The sequence below is a fragment of the Mauremys reevesii genome, linkage group 2 (assembly GCF_016161935.1).
Source record: "Mauremys reevesii isolate NIE-2019 linkage group 2, ASM1616193v1, whole genome shotgun sequence".
NCBI lineage: Eukaryota > Metazoa > Chordata > Testudines > Geoemydidae > Mauremys > Mauremys reevesii.
Genome location: NC_052624.1, coordinates 268,396,035 through 268,420,546, shown reverse-complemented (window position 1 = coordinate 268,420,546; position 24,512 = coordinate 268,396,035). Strand labels below are relative to the sequence as shown.

At 44.8% G+C, this 24,512-nt stretch overlaps 1 protein-coding gene across 3 annotated transcripts; it reads right to left on the bottom strand.

Annotated features, from left to right (window-relative positions):
• Window positions 1–14,185: 14,185 nt before the first annotated feature.
• On the bottom strand, window positions 14,186–24,366 carry MYC (MYC proto-oncogene, bHLH transcription factor). Of its 3 annotated transcripts, none has more exons than XM_039525078.1 (4): window positions 24,234–24,366; window positions 23,865–24,104; window positions 16,971–17,667; window positions 14,186–15,608 (listed from the first exon to the last, which is right to left on the bottom strand). In XM_039525078.1, exons 2-4 carry the CDS (start codon window positions 23,949–23,951, stop codon window positions 15,067–15,069), a joined length of 1,326 nt encoding a protein of 441 aa, XP_039381012.1. In that variant the 5' UTR covers window positions 23,952–24,104; window positions 24,234–24,366; the 3' UTR covers window positions 14,186–15,066. The 3 variants fall into 3 exon arrangements, with proteins under 3 accessions (XP_039381012.1, XP_039381011.1, XP_039381013.1); XM_039525077.1 differs by having other exon boundaries at window positions 14,190–15,611; window positions 24,234–24,364; XM_039525079.1 differs by lacking the exons at window positions 23,865–24,104; window positions 24,234–24,366 and adding an exon at window positions 18,802–19,976 and having other exon boundaries at window positions 14,193–15,611.
• Window positions 24,367–24,512: the final 146 nt, after the last annotated feature.

Here is a 24,512-nt window from a genome sequence, read left to right as displayed (position 1 = left end):
GGTCTTTTTGGCCTGCTAAGGAGAATTGCTGATCAGCTGTAAATCCCATTGATGGTAATGGGAGCTGCACGTGCTCAGGGCCTTTGAGAATGGAGCCATTCTGTATTTAAACATAAAAATAAACAAATAAACAAAAAAGCCAACCTACCTCCAACTGCAGCTAAACCCTCAATTTTAGGTATGGTCTAAATAGTTTTTGTCCTGATATAGTGATTAGGGGTGGGATTTTGTGTGGAAACAGTCATACCAGTATAAGTGTATGTTTACCAGTGTCACTTATTCCCTTTCCTATATGAGAATAAACTATACCCTGTTAAGCATTTTTCATACCAATCTAGCTTTGCCTATGCTAGAGGGGTTATACGGCTTTAGTTATACACCAGTTTGGTTAAAGTGTCCCAATTTTTTTGTGTAGACAAGGCCTCAGATGTTGTCTACGCTGTGGATAGCACCACTGGTGGCCAGCTATGAATGCAGCTGTCCCACTGCAAACTCTTTGTGTAGACAGGAAAAAAATATGCACCAGTGCAGCCCACCTCTACCTGAAACCAAGGTAAATTGCACTGGTGCAAATTGTGGATGAAAGTGCCTTTGCCCACACATGTTAGGGTTTTGTACCACTGCTACTGTATAATTGCCTGGTCACTGATGGCTGTAACCAGGGAAAATCCCCAGTGCAGACAGGGCCCTAGTTTAGAACTATGTCCATCCCCAGGTGGTCTTGAAACCAGTTCAGTAAAAATGCATCAGGCTACCTTAAACCTGTTTAAATTGTGTCCACACTACAGCTCAAGCCAGTTTTCAAACTGGTTTAGCTGAGCTGGTTTTAAAACCAGTTAGAAAATTTCATAGCTGTTAAGGCCAGAAGAGACTATTATGCTCATTTAGTCTGACTGCCATCAAATCACAGGCCATACAAATTCACCCAGTAATTCCTGCTTCAATGCAGAGATTAAAAGAAGGATCTGTAGTGCAGATAGGCAGTTAGAATGTTTGCAAAGGAAACAAAAAGCCCCCATTGAGAAAAGATTAAGAGAGAAATTCTGGAATGCTAGATGAACTGAGCAGTCTAGCTAACACTATAAAAATAAATGAATTAAGGTAAGGTGAAGATAAAGATTTAAATAAAGATTATAAACTTTAGGTTATATGCCCTGGGCCTATTGAAGTCAATGGGTGCTTTGCACCTCACTTCAGTGTGGCAAAGATTTCATTCTCTATGTGAAGCAAAATAAGAAAAGTCACAAACTGTAGAACACTTTACCAAGAGCAAAATAAATAGGGAGTAAGAAGCAAATCACAGAAGACAAAGACTGACTGACAGCGAGCAATAGAATGCTTTGACATGCTAGAGAAAGAAATGATGATGGAATACTAAAGACCCATATTGTTACATTTTAATTACCAAAGTGTGTCATGCAGGCAAATATATTCTCACTATTAAGGACTATTTCTGAGTCCCACCTAGTTGTTTTTACCATAATTTAGCACAATTTGCTGCTTCATGCTTTTGCAACAGATATTGTTCTACCTGAGCATTCAAACAATATCTGTTGCAAAAGCATGAAGCAGCAAATTGTGCTAAATTATGGTAAAAAACAACTAGGTGGGACTCAGAAATAGTCCTTAATAGTGAGAATATATTTGCCTGCATGACACACTTTGGTAATTAAAATGTAACAATATGGGTCTTTAGTATTTCATCATCATTTCTTTCTCTAGCATGTCATTTCTGTCCAGCCAACTAATTATAAATATGTATCATCATATAATGTTTTAGGACACATGGTTGGGATTTTCAAAAGCCCTGAGCATTGACCTAATTCTGTGCCCATTAAAGTCAATGGCAGTTCACCATGCCTTCAATTGAAACAGAGCTGGGCCAACACTGAGCACTTTGGAAAATCTCATTGTGTATGTATATAGAGATCATTCACCAACCACTAGAGTAGCCATTTGCATGGTGGACCATGGCAGCCAATAATATTCCATGACAGCTTGGGGGATGGAAGCGAAGAATAATGTGTCCAATTTACATTAAAGGGAAAATTGGAGGTAGCAGACTGGAATCACCCTAAACTGGAATTAAGATAGAACGCTGAAGTTAACTCACCAATTTAACTCACCATGGGATTTTAAATTACCATGCATATCCAGAGCTTAGGTTATACATCTTATCAGAAAGACAACACCTCCAGCTGTTCAGTGCCTCCTAGAACCAGGCTGCTGCATGGATTCAGGAGTGATTCTGAAAGAAAAGCACCACTTACTGAAACAACACCACTTGCTTACCCTTTGAGGTTTACTCACAGACCAGGCCTAAACCTGCTTAGCTCAAGAGATCTGGAAAGATCAGAAAATAAGTTAGTCAGGCTGCAGGCTTTGGTATTATACTCATGCAAAGTAAATGTAAGTATTTTGTCATTAAAGTATAGTGACTGACTGAAAAGAGACAACGTAAAAATGGCATTAACTGTATTGTAAATAATAAATATAATAAAAGGGTCAGCGTTATCTTTCATCCAGCTGAGAACATGGATTGGGTGAGACTTTGGACAGAGTCCATCACTGCTGCTTTATGGAGTCACTACTAAGTGATGTTAAAGTCTTTTTCACCCTCCCATACAGGAGCCAAGCATGCAGCCTTTTCAGTGTCCCCAGCCTCTGCCATGCAGGGAAGTCAGTCTGATGCAAAGTTAATTTTAGTAGCAAAATAAAGATGTATCCAACTTACTCATTAGGTGCTGTATTTGAACAGTGGTCTGTTGCCAGCTTTTGGGATCCCACACCCGCTATCTCCAAGTTATTTATATGTAGCTATCAAATCATTCTGGTCCAAGATCACCTTCTGTGTTATGGAACCCAAGCTGCAAACTAGCATCTGTGTGTTGTTTGTTCCCAATCCTCAGTACAGACTAGAAGCTATGCCTGCCAAATTTAATGGCAAAACTTCCACTGACTCCAATGGCTAAGGAGCAGACTTTTCATTGCACAGCCACTGCTTTGACTTATATATACACACTGTAAAATTATCTCTTCTTCTAGACGGATCTGGGAGAGAAAGCTAGGTCATGAAGTATGATACTGTTGACATTTTGTCCATCTGAGTTTCAATGCAAAATCTTCCCACTGTTTGCATTTTGTTTTTTAATTCACCTTTCTCCACACCTGTCATGATTTTACTCATTGTTTAGCCATGGCGGCATTTTTTTGGTCCTCTTACTGTTTTTTTAAATTATTATTTGGGGTGCACATTTAGTCTTATGGTGTTTATAAAATGTCTCCTTGCAGCTTGTAGGCATTTCACTCTTGTGAGAGTTCCTTTTAATTTCTATTTAACCAACTTCCTCATTTTTGTGCAGTTCCCTTTTTGAAGTTAAATGCTACTGTGGTGGGTTTTTTTGGTATTCCCTCCCTCCCCTCCCCACCCCCAAGGATATTAAATTTAATTATATTATGGTAACTACTACTGAGTGTTTCAGCTACAGTCACCTCTTGGACCAGATTCTGTGCTTCACTTGGGATTAAATCAAGAACTGCTTCCCCCCTTGTGGGTTCCAGGACTAGCTGCTCCAAGAAGCAGCCATTAATGATGTCTAGCAATCTGATCTCTGCATCCCATCCTGCGGTGACATGTACCCAGTCAATAAGGGAATAGTTGAAGTCCTCCATTGTTATTGAGTTTTCTGTTTTTGTAGCCTCTTTAATATCCCTGAGCATTTCACAATCACCATCACCATCCTGGTCAAGTGGTTGGTAGTATATTCCTACTGCTATAGCCTTATTATTCAAGCATGGAATTTCTATCCATACAGATTCTATGGTACAGTTGGATTCATTTAAGATTTTTCCTATATTTGTCATTCCTATAGATTTTGTATCCTGGTATTACTGTGTCCCATTGATTATGATCATCCCACCAAGTTTCTGTGTTGCCTATTATATCAAAATCCCTATATAATACCAGGCAGTCAAGTTCACCCATCTTAGTATTTAGACTTCTAGCTTTTTTTATACAAGCACTTACAAAATTTGTCAATGTTTAGTTGTCTGCCTTCATGTGACTGTTTTTTTTTTTTTTTTTTGCAGTTCCTACTTTTACTTTACCAACTTTCGTCCTCTCCGCTTTATTAGGATATAGAGTATCCTCTTTAACAAATCCTCTCCTAAGGGATGTCTCTGTCCAAACTGTGTGCTCCTCTGCACCTGTCGGCTTTCCTCCAGCTCTTAGTTTAAAAACTCTTCTACGACCTTTTTAATTTTTCATGCCAGCAATCTGGTTCCATTTTGGTTTAGGTGGAGCCTGCCCTTCCTGTATAGGCTCCTCCCTTCCCAAAAGTTTCCCCACTTTCTAATCAACCTAAATCCCTCCTCCGACCACCATCATCTCATCCATGCATTGAGACTCTGCCGTTCTTCCTTTCTAACTGGCCATACACTTGGAACTAGAAGCATTTCAGAAAATGCTGCCATGGAGGTCCTGGACTTTAATCTCTCACATAGCAGCCTAAATTTGGCCTCCAGCACCTCTCTCCTACCTTTCCCTATGTCATTGGTACCTACATGTACCATGACCACAGGCTCCTCCCCAGCAATGCTGGGCAAGAGCTTTCTCTCACAAAACCAAGTATAAATTCTAGCCAAAACTTCACTGTTCCAATTATGTGGAATTATGATTTCCCTGTAGGATCAAAAATAAAAAAGGATTAGGTGCTATGACTGAAGAGGTTTTAAAATATAAGCTGTAAAAATGGAGCAATCTCACTGGATAATAAAGAGTTTCAAGCAATGAAATTAATACAGCACAATTCCCTGCTTGGAACTAATTAGCCCCATAGGTTTCCTTCATGTTTATTTACCCATGATGAAAGAGGACCGAAATAGCAGACAGAAAAAAATCTTCTAAGTTTCATACTTTATACAGCCATCGTGAAGGCTCTGGGGTTTGAGTAACCAAAGCCACACAGCTACTACAGGCTCTTTCACTGAATAGAGGTTAAAGAGAGAGACCTTATATCGATTTTAATGGCTCTTTAAACGGTTTCTGTACTCCCCTCCTAACGGAGAGGAGGCTAGTATAGTATTATCATATCGTATTAGGGGACGTGGACGCGTGGCGCTGGTATTGGCGGGCCTCAGGGAGCTATCCCAGACACACCAGTGACGACCTGACAACACAATGAACAGTCGCAGTGGTCAGGTAAACAGGAAAAGCGCGATTGCCCAGCGTGGAGCTCCGATCAGCACAGGTGGCGGCGAGTCCAAAATCAAAAAAAAAGAGCTCCGCATGGACCATGCGGTGTGACATGGACTGGAGGACTGAAGCTATCCACAGTTTTCCTGCCTCCGTAAAAGTATTGCACTGATGGTACAAAAGGACTGGTACCCGCCCTCGCCATCAGCCTATTGGCTAATTTTTTTTTTCTGGTGGATGGATGGTGCAATATGGGTAAATCCTCATCATAGCAACAGGGGGGGGGCTGAGCTCCATCCCACCCCACTTCATGTGTGTAAAGAAGAATTCAGTTGCCCCCTGGGTAGCAGTGGATGGGATGCTTCTCTTCTCTCTTCTAAGACTATCATAGCAGCTGGAGGCTGCCTTCACTCTACGGTAGCCAAGAAAGGCTGGGAAGAACGGAAATCAACAGGTGGGGTTGTTAGCACCCCACCCCCTGTGAATAGCATACAGATCATAATTTCTGCAGGCTCTGACACAGAGCAGCTGTGCTCTGGTTCTCTATGATACTCTGGTTCTCTAGTACCTTTGCTATATTACACAGCACTGATTTTCTATTTTTAGATACCAAAAGAGGGATTGACTCAGGGAGTTCATTTTTTTTTTTTGCGCCCCTGGGCTGATCGTGGCCACTCAACAAAAATGGTGGTACAAGACTGGTAGCCATGATCATCCTCCAGTCCAATTTATGGAAGGATGGTTTGGTGGGTGGGTGGCTAGGGTAACCATCTCTGCTCATGCAAAGCAAAAGCAGAGCGTGAGTAGTACAGAGTTGTATGATGTGTTACTCTGGCCTGGTCTACACCTAAAACTGAAACATTTCATGCTCTGCGTGATGTGGTTAGGTTGATCTAGCCCCCAGTGTAGATGCAGCTGGGTTGACAGAAAGATTCTTATGTTGACCTAGCCACATCCTCTCAGAGAGGTGGATTTACTACCACGACAGAAAGCCCCTTCTGTTACTGCAGTAAGTGTTTACACTAGAGCAGCATAGCTGCAGTACTGTAGATGTACTGATGAAGCACTTGTAATGTAGACATAGCCTCAGGGTAAGGCCTCAATCTTGCAATTATATCTCTGTGGGAGCTCCCTTGTGTCTGTGCAAGTCCCTGTTATAATGTAGTTCCTTGTTTTGCAGCAGTGGGGCTACAGACGTGCAAGGGTCTGTTCGCGTGGCTCCAATTGCAGGAGCAGGATCTATGCTACTTCCTCAGCCACACTATTTCCCATTATTTTCCTGTCTACCTTTTTTCCTTGATGGTTCTAGTCTCTATATTTTTCACTGATATTTATCCCACAAATACACAGTAGAAAAACCCTATCTATCTATCTATCTATCTATCTATCTATCTATATATATATATATACAACCTGACTTCTCCAAAGCAATGACGTCTAGCAAGCATGCATTTGGAAAGACTGTCTTGATATATTTAAAATCAGACAGGACAACCCACTACAGAAGGGCTGAAGGGGCTGGAATATATGAGAGATATTTTCCATTCCTAATTTTGTATGACTTTTATTTCATTATTTCACATTTTTTATCATTTTCTGCCACTGATTTGCTTTTGTTTTCACTCCAGCGAGGCTTCATTATTAAATCAGGAGTAAAATAGTATCCAGAGGCTAAAGTAAGTAAATCAATTAATAATACAATAATACTTTGCATTTATCTAGCAAGGTACTTAGCAAAGACTGTGCCCTGTCGTGCATTCCTTGCATACTCAAGGCCCCCACTGAAGTTTTCAGAATGGAGAGAGGTAAATAGTGGTGATCCCCAGGAGTCTGTACTGGGACCAGTGCTATTCAGCATATTCATAAATGATCTGGAAAAAGGGGTAAACAGTGAGGTGGCAAAATCTGCAGATGATACAAAACTACTCAAGATAATTAAGTCCCAGGCAGACTGCAAAGAGCTACAAAAGGATCTCACAAAACTGGGTGACTGGGCAACAAAATGGCAGATGAATTCAGTGTTGACATATGCAAAGCAATGCACATTGGAAAACATAATCCCAACTATACATATAAAATGACGGGGTCTAAATTAGTTACCACTCAAGAAAGAGATCTCGGAGTCATTGTGGATAGTTCTCTGAAAACATCCACTCAATGTGCAGCGGCAGTCAAAAAAGCAAACAGAATGTTGGGAATCATTAAGAAAGGGATAGATAATAATACAGAAAATATATTGCCTCTATATTCATCCATGGTACGCCCACATCTTGAATACTGTGTGCAGATGTGGTCGCCCCATCTCAAGAAAGATATATTGGAATTGGAAAAGGTTCAGAAAAGGGCAACAAAAATGTTTAGGGCAGTGGGTCTCAAACTTTTTTACTGCCCACCCCTTTCACACAGCAAGCCTCTGAGTGCGACCCCCCCTAATAAATTAAACACACTTTTTAATATATTTAACACCCTTATAAATGCTGGAGGCAGGCCGGGTTTGGGGTGGAGGCTGGCAGCTCGCGACCCTCCATGTAATAACCTTGTGACCCCCTGAGAGGTCCCGACCCCCAGTTTGAGAACCCCTGGTTTCGGGGTATGGAACAGTTGCCATATGAGAAGAGATTAATGAGACTGGGACTTTTCAGCTTGGAAAAGAGACGACTAAGGGGGGATAAGACAGAGGTCTATAAAATCATGACTTGTGTGGAGAAAAAACAAATAAGGAAGTGTTATTTACTCCTTCTCATAACACAAGAACTAGGGGTCACCAAATGAAATTAATAGGCAGCAGATTTAAAACAAACAAAACAAAGTCTTTTTTCACACCGCAGTCAACTTATAGAACTTCTTGCCAGAGGATGTTGTGAAGGCCAAGACTATAACTAGGTTCAAAAAAGAAATAGATAAGTTAATGGAGGATAGGTCCATAAATGGCTATTAGCCAGGATGCGCAGGGATGGTGTCCCTAGCCTCTGTTTGCCAGAAGCTGAGACTAGGTGACAGGAGATGGATCACTTGACGATTACCTGTTCTGTTCATTCCCTCTGGGGCACTTGGCATTGGCCACTGTTGGAAGACACAATACTGAGCTAGATGGACCTTTGGTCTGACCCAGTGTGACCATTCTTATGTTCTTATAAAGAATCCAGAGCTGGACTCTGCAAGGTCTGAAGTCACCCCTTCAACTGTTAAACAAGACCCCGCAATGCTACACTACAGTTAAACCCCAGCTTTGAAAGAGCAAAAGTAATGTTTCTTGCCAAAATATTCTTTTTCTACTGTAATCAACTTTAATTTTGTTCACTACAAATGAATAAAAAATAACATCAGTTGCTAATTGTTATTTATTCATCATTTATTGACTATAGACATTGAGATTCATAATGGATTCAAAGACATAAAATCATATTATGTTGATAAATCACGCTGTTTTATAATACGAATTCAGCCTTGCAAAATTCCTCTCATCTGAGGAGAGTAATATTTTTCTTTGAGCACAAGTAAAACCCTATTAGGCTTTTTCATTATCATTAATCATTGTGTTAGAGAGTGAGCTAATATTATTGTATTGTGCCTAGATGGTACATTTTCAAGACTGTTTTGAAAGGCTGTAATGAATATCTTATGAAAGGATTGTGAAATGAAATTGACAGCAAAATTAGTTGTATGTGTAACGTATCGTGATTAAATTTCCCGCTCTGTAAAATTAGAATGTTATTGAAAAACATTTTTCCACATATGCTTTTGAGAAAGAGGAAGAACTTTATGATTCACACACAGACCTTTGTAGATTAGAATGGAATTATTCTATGTTTTCTTATAAGAGTTTCTGTATTTATCCTCACCCTAGATTTTATTATGTTTTTGATTAGAGATGAAATTACCTATTCTAGTTCTGCTTTCCTAAATCTATAATCTCATTATTGTGTGTGACCCCCAGTCTTACTCCTGTAGAATGACAAATCAGCAAATATGCCTCAAACAATTGCACTGTGACCTGTTCAGCAGCAAGAGCAGAAGAACAAAGGGCTAGTTGACTTCATTGTGACTCTGTGCAAGGTGCAAGGTATGCTGATGGAAAGCAGTTTGCAGCATCAGGGCCGTGTAGGGTGACCAGACAGCAAACTTGAAAAATCGGGACAGGGGGTGGGAGGTAATAGGAGCCTATATAAGAAAAAGACCCCAAAATCAGGACTGTCCCTATAAAATCAGGACATCTGGTCACCCTAGGGCCGTGGGAGGGGTTTTTATTAATTATTATTATTATTATTTTATCTTATTTTCAGGCCAGCTCCTGCTCTCATTGAAGTCAATAGCCAAACTCCCATTCATTTCCATGGGAGCAGAATTCAGTTCTAAAAGTTAGAACCCTTTATGTCAGTTGATGGTTTTATCTATTGCTTTTCATGCTAGAGAAAGAAATGAAGAGAGAAATTCTGGGATGCTAGATGAACTGAGCAGTGATTGCAACAGATATTGTTTGAATGCTCAGGTAGAACTGGAAGAGCAGAGAGATAGCAATAAAAATGCTGCTGGTATTTTAAACATTGTTGTGGTACAGCTGTTTGGCAAGCAGTGTGAAAGCTTATTACATTTCAAGATCCAGTGCTTTCTTTTACAAGCGAATCAACCTTTATTGCTCCAAAAACAGCAGCAGAAACTAACACTTCCTGCTCTATAGACAGCGCATATCCTGCATCTTGGCAGGGGGTCAAAATAGATGACCCTGGCAGTTCCTTCTAACCCTATGATTCTAATGCATCACTAACTGAATCCATCCCAGAAACTCCTTTGGGATATCTCGTTTATTCCCAACCTGTCACACGAACTATAGAAGTGGAAGCAACCTCTTCTTTGCTGCAGCAACAGTTTTATGACAGCTTGAAGTTTTTTTCTTGACCTCAGGTATTATTTTTAATCCACTTTTTGCTTTGGCATTTAGATACAATCATTTTAAAACAAGGAAACACCCAGAAATCCTTGGGATCTCCTAAAGCAGATAAAAAGGTCGATTTGGAGTATGATAAAGATCTCTTTTACTGTTCTGGCAGTGGGTCGGTGTGTGGCCCAAGTGAAGATTAGTACAGAAAATGGGTAAAGAACAAAAAATCCAATTTATTAAAAGATTGGGAACCTTCATGTCTGTAGCTAAAGCAAGGGCTGCTATCTCCCAAATATGTCCCATGGTTTTAGGAAAGTTATATGTAAGAGGTACTCTACTACCTAGTCTCTGCATCCTGATCTTATTAATGGGAACAAAGGTGATAAAAGGAACGTTGTTCGTGCAGGTGACCTGGAGCCAAACCCACAGCTCTGCCACTTCTCTGCTGGACGAATATGTATCCATCTGTAAAGTGTGCACGCTAACAGAACTGATTAGAAAAGCATTTCAAAATTGTTGGACAACAGATACTGTGCAAATTATTACTGGAACCCAGAAATAATACAGGGCAGAAAAGGAGAGAAAATGGCTATTAAGTACATAGTCTTTTAAAGTTAATTAAGCTACCTCCCCCAGTGAGTGCTTTATGAATGTAGAAACTGCTCTAAGGGTCACAGATAGTGGAAAGCACCCTACTTATGGTTCTGACATGACAGAACAGCTTGAGTTTCATTTCATGGTCTTCTGTTCACCAAGATCTAACCTGCTCATGTCACATCCTCAAAAAAGTGACTGCAGGCCATTTTAGAAACTTATGAAGAGGGATCCAGACAAGTTTAACAAAGACCAATATTTTTCGAAGGATCCTAAGCACCCAACACCTGTAGAAATTCAACAGGATATGGGCACCTAACTCCCACAGGCTCCACTGGAAATCCCAGACAGCACACCCGTAGGCAGTGTGCTACAACAACTTTTATTGTGAGTGCTTCAGAGCAAGGACCTTGTCAACTTTTCAAATATTAATATTTATGGCAATGTAGAAATGAAATATGATTTGTCCAACCACAACCTGACCTTACAGGATGGTTGGTGGGAAATGTTAGAATGTCAGAAAATGATGGGAGATACGTGAGATATCTTGTCTAGCAGAGGTTATTTGCGCTAATATCCAGCAATCAAACAGCTTGTTTGTTACAGGTGCATTTAAGTCTTTTTACAACTGTTAGCATTGTAAATAAAAAAGACGAGATGGGTGAGGTAATATCCAAGGCCGGTGCTTCCATTTAGGCGACCTAGGCAGTCGTCTAGGGCACCAGGATTTGGGGGGGGGGGCGGCATTTTGCCGGGAGGGTGGCAGGCGGCTCTGGTGGACCTCCCGCAGGCGTGCCTGCGGAGGGTCCGCTGGTCCCGGGGCTCCGGTGGAGCATCTGCAGGCACGCCTGCCACCGGAGCCCCGGGACCAGCGGACCCTCTGCAGGAATGCCTGTGGCAGGTCCACCGGAGCCGTGGGACAAGCGGACCCTCCACAGGGACGCCTGCGGGAGGTCCACCGGAGCCACGGGACCGGGGGCGAAATGGGTAGAGCCGGCCCTGCGCTTAGGGCGCCAAAAACCCTGGCGCCGCTCCTGGTAATATCTTTTATTGGACCAAAATTCTTGTCGGTGAGAAAGAGCCAAACTTTTGAGCCACACAGAGTTACAGCTCACCTACCTTCACTCTCTAGTATCGTGGAACCAACATGAGCTACAACTGCACTGCATGCAATCGCTGCAAATTTCAGACCAGTGCTTCTGAAATGCTCTTTTTGTAAATGCAGGATGACCAGAGACAGGCTTTCATTTAAAAAAATAATTCCCCCCTCCTCAATCAATGCCTAATTTGTTTCTTGGTTTGATGCAGGCTGCTTCAGCACACAGGCAACAGAAGGGGGAATGGATTGCCACTTTAAAACATACTTCAAAAGCAGAGGTCCCCAAAGGGTGGGGCATGCCCCCCCAAAGGGACACAGAGAAATGTTCAGGGGGGCACAACGGGGCCTGGGTCAGCTGTGGAGGGAGCACCACCCAGCCCTGCTCCCCAGCCATGGTCCTTCTCCCAGCCCCAGCTCTGCCCCCAGCTGCAGCCCCTTTACCATCCCAGGTAGCCACAGCCCTGCTCCCAGCTCTGGGGGCAGAGGGGGGGCACAAGGGGGAGGAGAGAGGCAGACAGGAGTGAGGGGGGGGAAATGAACCTAAAAAGTCTGAGGAAAGAAGTTGTCTGACTAATGCAGGTAGTTGTCTATATTGTTACACACATGGGGACTTTCTCCAAGGCTTGAGGCAAAAACAGTAATTTGAGTTAATTCCTGATTGTAGAGGTCATGTGACAAGACAGTTAAACTGTTGGGTCAGATTCAGTCAGAGATTTAATCTGCAGTTAAGAAATTAGTGTTTTCTTTCTTTGCTGTAATTTGTAGAGTAGGTAAATGAAGGCATAACTATTGGTGTAGTTTGGTTATGTGTCAGTAAAATTTTTTGTTCATGGAAGAGTTTTTTTGATTTTTTTCCACTTCGTTCTTACATGCATTAGAGCTAAACCATTATCTGCTGTGTGTAACAGAATGAGAAATGTTAATTTCAAAACCCCAACATTCAAAGTAGACATAAAAGTACGGTAGTTTCATTTGTTTTTTACCATGTTGTATTCCTTAATTTTGATTTGGTTCCACTAAATATTTGTGATGAATACAGGAAGCAGTAGTAGAGTTTACACTAGTATGCTCCAGGATTGGTGTAGGATTGTATTGCAAGATGAATATATAATGAATTCCAGCCCTTAGTTGAAAATGAAAATGCATAGTAAATCCCGGCCCTACTATTTAGCTCTGGAGTTAACAACAATCATTTAATGGTTTGGAAGGAACAGAAAGCCCACGCAGCGGGTGGACTGGCTGGTGCAAAAATGACTCTGTTCATGTCCAGTCTACACTAGGAAAATTATGGACCCAGCTATGTCACTCAGTGGTATGAGAAATCAACCCCCACTACGGGTTTAGTTAAAAATGACCTAAGTCCCTCTGTAGGCAGCATTGGGTCAACATCTTTGGTTGACCTAACTAAAGCCTGTTGGGGAAGTGGATTTACCACAGTAATGTGAGAACCCCTCCCCTGGCTACAGTGAGTATCAATGCTGATGTGCTGCTACCATTTTAAGTGTAGACAGTCTTAATTTAGCGTAAGGCTACACTTGCAGCTGTACAGTGCTGGGAGTTAAACCTATCTTCGTACAGCTGAGTAGGGAAAGCGCTGCAGCCTGGCCACACTGACAGCTACCAGCGCACTGTCGTGGCCACATTTGCAGCATCTGCAGCAGCATTAGGGCTGTGCATTATGGGCAGCTATCCCAGCGTTCAAGTGGCTGCAACGTGCTTTTGAAAAGGGGTGGGGTGGGGTGTGACAGGGAGCATGGGGGAGAAGGAGAGAGCGGATTTTTGGAGCCGACACTGTCAGCAGCTACCTTGCAAGTTCTGACCCTCTTCCCCCACCCCTCTCTCTAAAGCAAACAGCTGCTGTTTTTTCCCTCACAGACCAGATAAGCAGTCATTGCTGAAACGGACCCCACCTCCCTCCCTCCCTCCCACCCACTGTGCTGCTTCTCTCCTCAAGCCCCCTCCTCCTCCTCCCTTCAAGCAAACACTAGTTGTCGGTGTTCCAACAGGAGCCCCCCCTGCCTCTGCTTATTCACAGCAAACAGGAGCTGTGTTTGTTTTTTTGATAAGCAGCTCCCAGAGCCTGGAGTTCACAACAAAACAGAGAGGCATCACAACAAGACAAAGAGAGTAATCATCACTTAAAAGGATTTTTGGAAGCTTCCGGAGGTCAGTTACAGGTACTAAGATTATTCCCTGTTTACACTGGTGCCACAGCAGTGCTATACTTTTTATTCCTCTCGGGGAGGTGGAGTACAAGCAGCGCTGTAGCCATGGAGATACAGAACTGTATGTGCCTTGCCAGTGTGGACGGGGAGTGAGTTACAGCGCTATAAAGCCACCACCAGCGCTGTAACTCTCAAGTGTAGCCAAGGCCTTAGTTCTAACTAGAAAGGTGATCACAGTGGAAGCCACTCTCATAACTCCTATTTTTGATATAGTGGAAAAAAGGGCAATAAGTAGACTGCCTGGCTACACAAACACTAAAAGCAGTGGTTTAGTCATTTGATGAGGCAAGGTTAAAAACCTTGCTTTTACCTGCTTTGTCAATGTATGTAGACAACTGGGATCTATAGGACTGTTAATCTGGCAACTTCCCCACATGTATTTTATTTAAGACAAAAATAATTCAAATTTTACAATCTTAATATACCCTTGAGTTATGTTAGATTACCAACATTATTACAAAGACACCGAATCTGGGAGCTATAGATGACAATGGGGAAGAAGCAGCAAAGTCTTTACACATGGTTTAACTAATTATATTTTAGGTAAATATTTATTTATCTAAAAACAAAATAAAAATCAATTTTTAAAAGAAAATGTATTTAAATAAAACCCACAAAATGGTGAAATGTTCTGGCACAGAAGTTCAAGACAAAGTATAAACCTAGTTGCCACAACTGCTGAGTATTAATGTTGCACATTTTTCTATAAAGATTTTATTAAAAGTATGTACATAGCAATAAGGTATGTAAATATATACAGCCATTTGAGGACAACGTTTTGGAATTGTCTTAAGAAAAATGACTTAAATACAAAATTTTCAAAGAACAAAATTGAAAAGTTCATCCCCAAGCATGAAGAGAAGTCCCATTTTGTCCTTATGCCCAAATTATTAATTATGAGGCAGCTTTGAGGTTATGGCTAAACCTTTGCAAGATCCAGCCAAGGTTGTGTAGTCTTGAGTTATTTTGCACAGCATGCAACTGCAATGGTTCCATACTTTACGAACTGGCATAGTTCATGAGTAAGATTAGACATATTAATATTTTATTTCAGTCTGGATTAGATTATTCTAATCTATGCACAAGAGTTCCTTAGCTGCTCAAGTTTGTGTTTCAACTGTTCTCGCCGCTTCCTCAACTGTTCTTTCTCTGCAATCAGTCTGTGTTCATCCGTTTGAATAGAAAGAACATATTCTGTGGCTTTTTTAAGGATAACAACTTTGGGTGCCTTTTCATTGTTGGCTACCTCAGGTATTTGGTCACGCAAAGCAAAGAAACTCAACTTCAGCTCATTTCTCCTTTGGCGCTCCAAGACATTGTGTGTTCGCCTCTTGTCGTTTTCTTCTGTGTCTGATGTGCGGGGACTTGAGCACTTTCGGTTATTACTGATTTGTTTGAGAACTCTACCATTGTCCAACTTTATCCTTTTTGCTGAAGGATACTCAAGTTTGGTGGAGGGAGGAGCAGCATAATTGTGCTGATGGATGGGGACATGACACCGCTTAAGAACTAGTGGGCTGTGATGTGGCTTACTGTGCTCTTCTGTTGGTTGTGTGATTGATTCAGATTCACTTGTTGTCACAACATCAATTTCTTCTTCATCTTCCTCTGGTTCTTCTTCTGGAAGAAAAAATACCCCTGTTGTAAGTCAACTTATAGGGACATTTAAAAAACAGTTTGTAAGTGTTCCTTGCTATATAATGGAGAACAAGGTGCCATTTAAAAAAAAACATTTTGTAATCTGCTTCTAAAACCTGCACTTCCCTGAAAAATGTTTTCTTTGAGAAATCCAACATTCAACAGAAGTACTGTTAAAAAGAACACAGACTCCTCTTTTGTAATTCTTAACTCTGCATCCCAGACTGCCAAACCCTGCCTCCCAGATAGCAAGTTATGTAATTCTGAACAGACAGCAGGGAAGTTGAATGCTGACAGCAGATGTTCCAGCATAACCCCACCCCCATGCCACCATGGCAAAAAATTAATCCCCCCAAATCATGGAAGCCATCCGTAAATATTTAGTGAGTCTTTGGCAACACCCCAAAGCAAAGGTTACTTAACACGTTTTTAAGGGCACCTTCAGAAGCTCTCCCCATTATTCATGAGTAATCCAGGGGAAAAAAACCCAAAAGCCACTATAAAGTTCATGGGAAGACAAGCTCAATCCCTGACTATACATGGGTTTGTCTCTCAAACTGTGTTTGAAAGATATACAAGCATGCCTTTAAACAAAAAAGCACTTTCCCAGACCCATTTATTTCTCTTCAACTACTTTCACTAGCACCTCCCATCCCATCCCATGAATGTCACTGGAGGGCAGATTCAATTGGATAAGATTCTAGCTTTGGAGAATGACTCAGAGCCTGTTATGAAAGTTAACACCTTCCTCCCTCTCCCCCCTCCTCCCCAATGGGCTGGTTTCCCAAGAAATTTAATTCGCGCAGAGCCTCTCAGCGTGCCTTGCTAACGTGGCATTTAAAAGAGCCCATGCAATAGGGGGACTGAAGTCCTTAGGGTGGGAGGAGTTACGCACACCAGTTTCTGCAGGAAACCAACTGTGTGTCCTGTCCAGGCCCTTCGTGTTTTAAACCTTCTAAGTATTCACCCTGAGCAAATGACAAGGCAACCCAGCAGCACTGTTCCCCAGTACACGTGGAGCGGTTCGCTTTTCGAGTGGCATAGGAAGGGTACATTCAGGGGACAAGCGCGCGCCCCAAAACGCACAGAGGGAGCAGCTATTGCTCAGCGCCTACCGCGGGGCCAGCAAACGCTGTTTGATAAGTTATCGGAACGGGAAGCTGGAGCCATAAAGGGCCTCCGGGGAAGTCCCTGGCAGGGCCAATTACCTGCACGTGTGATTCCCCAAGAGGCGAGGAGCAGCCGGGCTGTTGCCCCTGCCGATCTCCCCAGGGAAGCGCCCCCTGTGTGGCTAGGCGCTGGGGCAGCCTGCTGAGAGAAGAGGGGTGGGTTGATACTCACCCGAGTCGCTGCTGGTGGTGGGCGGGGTGTCCTCGCCCAGCAGGGAAGCCGGGCTGGAGCTGGGGGAGCCGGGCTTGGAGGATCGCTCACTGAGCGGGTAGGGGAAGACCACCGAGGGGTCTATGCAGTCGGAGGCGGCGGCGCCCAGGTCGTGTAGGTAGGTACTGGCGGAGGCGGGGGAGGGGGCCAGGCTGGGCGGCTGCGAGGGCGGCGGTGGCGGGCAGTGCCGGGAGCCGGAGCCCCCCTCCCTGCGGGCCGCCTGGTAGGAGGCCAGTTTCTCGGACACCACCTTCTCCAGCTTGGCGGCGGCGGAGAAGCCGCTCCACATGCAGTCCTGGATGATGATGGATTTCACGAAGGATTCGTCGTCCGGGTCGCAGATGAAGCTCTGGTTCACCATGTCTCCCCCCAGCAGCTCGGTCACCATCTCCAGCTGGTCGGCGGTGGAGGGGAAGTAGGCGGCGGCCAGGCTGGAGCGGCGGCTGGGCGAGAGGGGCGGCGTGGGCAGCAGCTCGAACTTCTTCCAGATGTCTTCGGAGGGGGCGGGCGGCTGGAGCTCGCTGCCCCGCTGCTGCGCCGCCAGGTAGAAGTTCTCCTCCTCCTCCTCGAAGTAGAAGTAGGGTTGCACCGAGTCGTAGTCGTAATCGTAGTTCTTGCTGGGGAGGGTCGAGGTCAGCGGCATCGCGGCGGCTGGTGCCTGAGGGAGGGGGATACGGGTCAGGGCGCCACGGGGTAACAACGGGGCGCAGCCCCCCCCCCGGAACACCCCACTAAACGGGGCAAACACAGGGGAGACGCCCCCGGTGGAGAAGGGGGGTCACCTACCCCCCCCCAAAGCGGCGCAGGAGTGGGCTGCAGCCACCGACCCCCCCCATCAATAGAGGACACGCGGGTCACATTACGAGCCCGCAGTTCGCTCCGGTGCAAAACGCGGAGCAAGCGACCCATCCGCCCGCAGCGCGCCGCGCTGGACAGCGGGCGCTGCGGCGCCTCTTTAAAGCCGGAACCACCTTAAGAGAGGGGAGGGCGGCGACCGCTGCGCCCCCCTCCCCCAGCGGTAGGGGCTCCCCGGGATTCTCTCCCCTGCGCCGCCGCCCGCCCCCGGTTCACTCTCGCTCCGCTCCTCTCCGCCCCTTCGCCTCCCCCCGCCCCGGCCCCAGGTCTTCGCCGGCTCGGCTCCGTCCCTTCCTCGGGAGCCGGCTCCTGGTCCCCCCCGCGCCTGTCCAGCCCAGCCGGAGAGCGGTGTAACTGGGCCAGGGCCCCCTCTGCCCAGCCCCACTTCCCCGGCAGGGCAAGAGCCGGGGCCAGCAACTGGGGGAAAGCGGAGCGAATCCCTCCAGCGGCTTCCAGGAGTGGCAGCTCCCCACCTACCCAGCTGGCCCGAGCCTCGCGCCCGCTGGGCTGCAAAGGAGCAGGGGGAAACCAAACTCCGCTGCCCGTGTGCCCTGCACCCAACCGGGACACTGGCCTGTTCCAAACCCAGACCCCAGCGCCCCCCTCTCCCCCGCCCGGGGCTGCAGGCGACAGTGAAGCGCCAGGGGAAAAGCCCCATTTAAAGAGCCCGGTGCAATGAATGAGGAAGGCAGAGCGCGCCTTACACACAGGCTGCCCGTGCTGCAGCTCTGGGCTGCTGCGGCTGCCGCCGCCGCCACCACACACCTTGTGTCACTGCGTCTGTACACACTTCCCAGCTGAGCCATCCCCGGAGCTCAGCGCTTTACCAAGGGGCCACCCAGCCTAGCACCCCCCAGGGTGCAAACCCGGGGCAGCCCCTCTCCCTCCGGGGAGAGCCCTACCAACAAAAGGGGCGAACGCGTCTTTGCAAACTCACCGGTTCCTCCGATGCACCGGCTGGGCTATGCAGCGGGGGAGGGGGGCGGATTAAAGACGGTGCAAAAAAAAAGTGAAGGAGAAAAAGACAAAAAAAACCCCCAGTTCCCGCAATAATTATCCCACAAAAGCAGCAGGCAGGAGAGGGGGGGAAGCGCCTTTCCCGGCGACTCTCCGCGCCAGCCCCTCGCAGACGGAATTGTAAGTCCAAGGCAGTCGGAAGTTCGCTCGCTCGCTCACTCGGCTGTGAAGCGCCGGCCGGCGTGAGAGGGGAGGGGGCTTGACTAGGAGGCGGCGCAGCGCCTGCTACCGTGCGAGCCCGTCGCCCTCCCTCTCGCCACTGCAAAGAGCTGGCAGGCGCCCTGCACCGCTGCTTTTATAACAGGGCTCCGCCTCCTTTCCCGCCAAAGCAGGGCTCCGGGCGGAGTGCGCGAGGGGTGGGATTGGTGCATGAGGAGGGCTATGTTGTTTGCCGCCGCAGTGTGTAAAAGCGGCTGCTATTACTAGGGGGGGGAGAGGGACTAGGGGCACAGGCTGCGTTGTACTAGAAGCGAGAGAAACGGAAGTAAACATAGTAAGCGCACCAGAGATGAATTAACGTGATCGCTGCAATTGCTCCTGCCCCTCGGACATGGCCCTGGCCGCCTTTCCACCCAATGCAACAGAAAATACAACCCATCCTCGTGCAACGCAGGTCACTCCGTGACCACCTTGACCGCCGCGATCGTGGGGCTGGAGCGATGGTTATTTTTCTTATGTTGCAAGCCGGCGTCGCCTAACACCTCCCCAGCTTTCATCTCGGGGGCATAAACCACCTCTTGCCACTGCGCCGCGTTGTGAAACAAAGGCTGGAGATGTTTGCAAGGAGTCGCGCCTCAGGTGTGCGCTGAAAGGAACGTTGCGGGGCAGCTAGTAAAGAGGCTGGCGCAAAAGCGAAGGCAGCAGAGAGGAAAACGTAAATGGGGGGAAAATATTAAAATGCTCAGAGCAGAAGGGGCATTTATTGCCCGGGTCTCTCTAGCACGTCTCCCCGGGTTGTTATCCCCCACATGCATTTCCTAGCGCGTGCACAGGGTTAAAAAGCAGGAGGCTGACAAGCGCTTCATGCCGAGGGAGATTATTAGACGGAGCAAACCCAAGCAGAGGGGCAAAAGACAATTGGTTTCACTCCCCAAATAGCTGCTGCAAGCTGGTGTCCCCGCCAAAGCCTCTATGTCCTTTTTAATTTAAAAGTATCTTCCCCTCCCCCCCCGGAAAAAAAATAGTGGGCTAGCTCCGCCCAAATGATAGACTCAGGTGCAAAGCTTTCTCCGTGGAGATTGCAAAGAGGAAAAGGGAGCCAGGCTCAGCCTGCCCTTATCCCAGCAGACGGGCGGCTCCGCCAGGCTCATCTCCCAGGTAAAAAGAGGGAGGGAAAACCGTTAACTCTTTTTTTTCTCTACCACGCAAAAATCCCCGCCTGCTCTCGGCTCCTTGATTCTTTGCTACTGATACTGCCCAGTTATTCCAGACACCTGGGATTCCCAACATGCCATTGATTTCACACTACCCCTCCCTGTTTCACAGGTTCACCTACTTGTCCCCTAGTTACGCTCTTTCTCTCCTGTTTTGTCTCTTACGTATTCACCTTGCTGGCATGAGATCCTTTTACAGCCAACCAGGGAGAGACAAACCAAATTCCCGAGAGTGATTTGCACCATTTTAAAATGCGGCTGGCTTCAAAGGGTCAAATGAGCCGGGTCCTTCCCCTGCTGCTCAGATTAAGCTGCTTCCCCTGCGTCTTTTTAACAAACTTTCCTTTACCTCCCATGCACTCACAAACAGTTCTCCCCTAACTGCTACACTTACAGCTTGCAGGAAAATAAAAATTAGAGGCCTCTACTGCACCACTACTGGCTTTGGCCGCAAAAAAGAATTCTCACGCCTGCACCCTCCGCACTGGTAGCGGAGTAATTGCGCCCTCTACTGGCTCAAAGGATTACCAGGAGAGATAATTATAAAAAGGGAGAGGCAGGCTGTGGAGAATGTGTGAATCACGCATTTTGGTGCAGATTTGATGATAAGAGCGGAGGCTTCTGTCTCTTTGTAACTCCAGACCACAATAGTGGGGAGGGACGGACCAGTGGAGGCTTCTCAAAACAGGATGGGGGGTACTCTGAGTCAGATACCTTTTGATCTTTACCTAGTGTTTGATACTTTTTTTCCACGGTAGTTTTGTTTTCACACATTCAGGTATCATCAACCACCACTATTTTTTCTCCCTAAAACTAGCTCCTACTATCCATTCAGTTAATGCATGTCCAATATACAAATACCTGTGTGTACACATGATCCTATACCTTTCCTCAGAGAACCACCTATGTCCCAAGATAAACTTTGGACAACATTCTGTTAGAGACACTTCTGTTTCTATAGCCTATTAATAGATGGGACTGATGTATGAAGAAAGATTAAAACAGTTAGATAGGTGCAGCTTGGCTAAACCACCCTTAAAAGTAGCAAATCTTTGTAATCATAACTAGTTATCACTATTAGATAAATACCAAGGGTGAAATCATAGCCCCATTGAAGTCAATGGACATTTTGCCATGTGGACTTCAATGGGACCAGGATTTCACTCCAAGAAGAGGAAATAATTATTTATGGCGATAGAAGAGGTGTATGTAACTAGGATGAAAAGTGATAAAGAAAACAGGCTGAATGTCAGGAAAGCCTCAGGATCTAACAGATTAGGGACTAGCCTGCCAAAGGAAGTGGTGCAATCTCCATTGTCCTTGACTCTCTAGAGTTGGCAAAGGGCTTCAGAATATGGTGTGAGGAACTAGAGTCAGTTCCTGCAGCGAGCAGATGATAAACTGATTTAAGAGCATCTCTAAACAGTTTTAAGAGTGTCTTAAATCATCAGTTTAAATCATTTTGTACTCAATTTAGACCTTGTCTACACTAAAAAGTTGTACTGCTTTAACTCTACCAGGAGAGTTAACCAGTACCATTCTGCTAGTGGAAATGCACTTATATCAGTATAAAGGTGCCTTGTTCTGGTCTAGTTTTTGCTGTACTGGAAGAGGAGCTTTTCAGTAAGATTTTTAAGGGTGGACCAGCCCTTAAGATAAATCAGTTTGAGTGTTTTAAATCAATTTAACTGTCCACAGGGGGTAGTGTTGGTTGGTTTGAACCAAGTTAGGCTTGAGCTACAATCAGTAGGGATGTAATTTTTTACTAATATAGGCAAACCAGTACAACCCCTAGTGTGGATGTAGTTATAATGGTATAGTTAAAGTGGTACAACTTTTGTGTTCAGCCAAGGCTTTACAGGCACAAGCTAAGTTGTTATAATCAGTTTTAAATTGATAAGTGTGTCTACATTGGACTGAATTTGTGCAAACCAATCAGATTAAAAACACATACCCCTTTGGTTAAAACAAGGTAAATTCTGTTCGTAGACCAGCTTTTACACACACACTAATCTCTATCTACATCAGCATGGCCACACTGGGAGAACCCTCATGTAGATGGGTCATTTGGTGCCAGACATTTTAAGGGCCATGTCATCTACCTCATCTCAGAATAAGCCTGAAGTATATAGTGTCTTAAAACTCAAAACCAAAACCTCCTTCCAAACAACAGAAATACAAAATGCCCCATCTATGCTAGAGCTCCCAGTGGAGTAGAACCAGTGTTGGCAACTTTGGGAAATTTTTAGAAAGAATTGAGTCATAATTCTGTCTGTTTGATGTGACATCAAATGCAGAGCAATTAACGGCAGTATCACAGGTGATTATGACTTGAAGTGAGCAGTAAGGAAGATGAGCAGATGGACCTCTACCTAGCAAACACCCTATTTTCCCCAGGAGTCAAAAAAACAAGGGAGGAGAAAGAAATATGATATCGAAGCAATATGGTCTCTAAATAAAATGTTTTCCAAAGTGTTCTGTGGGTGACTTCATGTCTCCTACAGATAATAGATGTGACTCTGGTAGCCAGCAGAAAGGGGAACCAGTGCAGCCATTACATGACAACTTCAGCTTAGATATAGCAGGATACTTGGCTACTATATCCTACATCCTTCCAGGTTGTGAATGACCTGGGGCAAGATAAGAGAGAGAAATATAAATCTCCAGGAGAAAGACTTTTGACAGACCAGCCATCAGATTGGAAGAATAAACACACAAGTATATTGTTACAGAGGTGATGCCTTTTCCATGGAGAGCTTAATGCCAAATAAGAGATGGGAAGAGGACTGAGCCAATGATCTGCATGGAATTTACACAGATGAGCAGGGATAGTTGAAACTTGTGGGGAAAAAACAAGGAAAAGTTGAAGATTGTGGAAAAAGTTACATACCATCTCTGCATGTGTGGGTAAAACTGTAAACTATTTTGCCATGTTTTATGTACCTTACTTAAACACTGCATAAAAATATATTGTCAAGGAATGCCTGCTTAATTGTTTTGCTGCTAATGTACTGTATGTAACTGGAGCCAACACAAACCTGCCTCAGCTGCAGACAAATTCATTTTCACCTCAACTCCATGTAATTGTGCAGGTCACTAATCTTCTATTCAGAGGGAAATGTAAAAAGTGCACCCTAAAGATTTTTCTCTCCCCGTAAAAGACTCTCACAAGCAAAATGGGGACAATGTCTTAAAGCCTAATTCTGCACTCCGATCAATTAATGTGGGCCCATGCATCTATATACTCAGGTTCAGTTAGCACACCAAGATGCAGGATCAGGCACTAACTGATTACACAGGAGAAAGAGTCAGTTTCACTCTATTAGGCACTGTCTACTAAATGCACAAAGGAAACAACAACCCCTCCACCACCATTTTCTCATCCCTTAACTACAGCTTCTAGTAGACCATTGCTACCACCAGTCTTGCTGCTGTACCAGTGAACATGGTAGTGAATTACGGGGCTTCCATATGCCAGTATAGACTGAGTCACAGGGGAAAGTGATAATGTTAATCATGAATATGTGCTGCAGAAGTTTCAGTTAATCTGAACTATGCTAGTGCTAGAAACAGGAATAATTATTCATTTTAAGATAATATAAAACATTACCTGCTTTTGGAAGCAATGGCTGTATCTCTTATAACCTTGGCAATATCCCTTCCCACAATTATGTTGTGGGGTCAGGTAATGTAGCATCTGGTATAATTTATTTGTTTTATTGTCCTTAATGCTGAGGGCTTTGTCCAAAAAGTGCTTACAGCAAACACTGCAGGTTCTTTACCCTGGCCAGGCTTCTCTTGATCCTCCACCTTATAATCCTTTCTAAACAGACATTCAATCCATTTACTCCTAATAGAAAATGAGAGAGAGGAACAAAATGAAACAAGAGGAAAACAAAGGGACTGGAGGGGAAAGTGCTAAATAGCATATTAATTTTAGATACGATTCCCCAGTCCTGCAAAAAGAACTCACACCCACCTGGAACCCACTGAAGTCAAAGGGTGAGATCTTGGCCCCATTGATGTGTGTTTTGCTATTGACTCCAGTGGAGCTGGTCTTTCACCTCAAGTGTAAGGCTTCCATCTCCTGCAGTTCTCTTTGCAGGATCAGGCTCTAAGATTGTATTCAGGTGTAGATATTTAAAAATAAATATAACATCCAAGTTTGATCCCAATTCAGTTTTTTGTTTTGTTTTTTAAAGCTGCTGGTGATGGGAGGTGTCAAATCAAGAGCTCAGTGACAAGATTTTAAAACCAT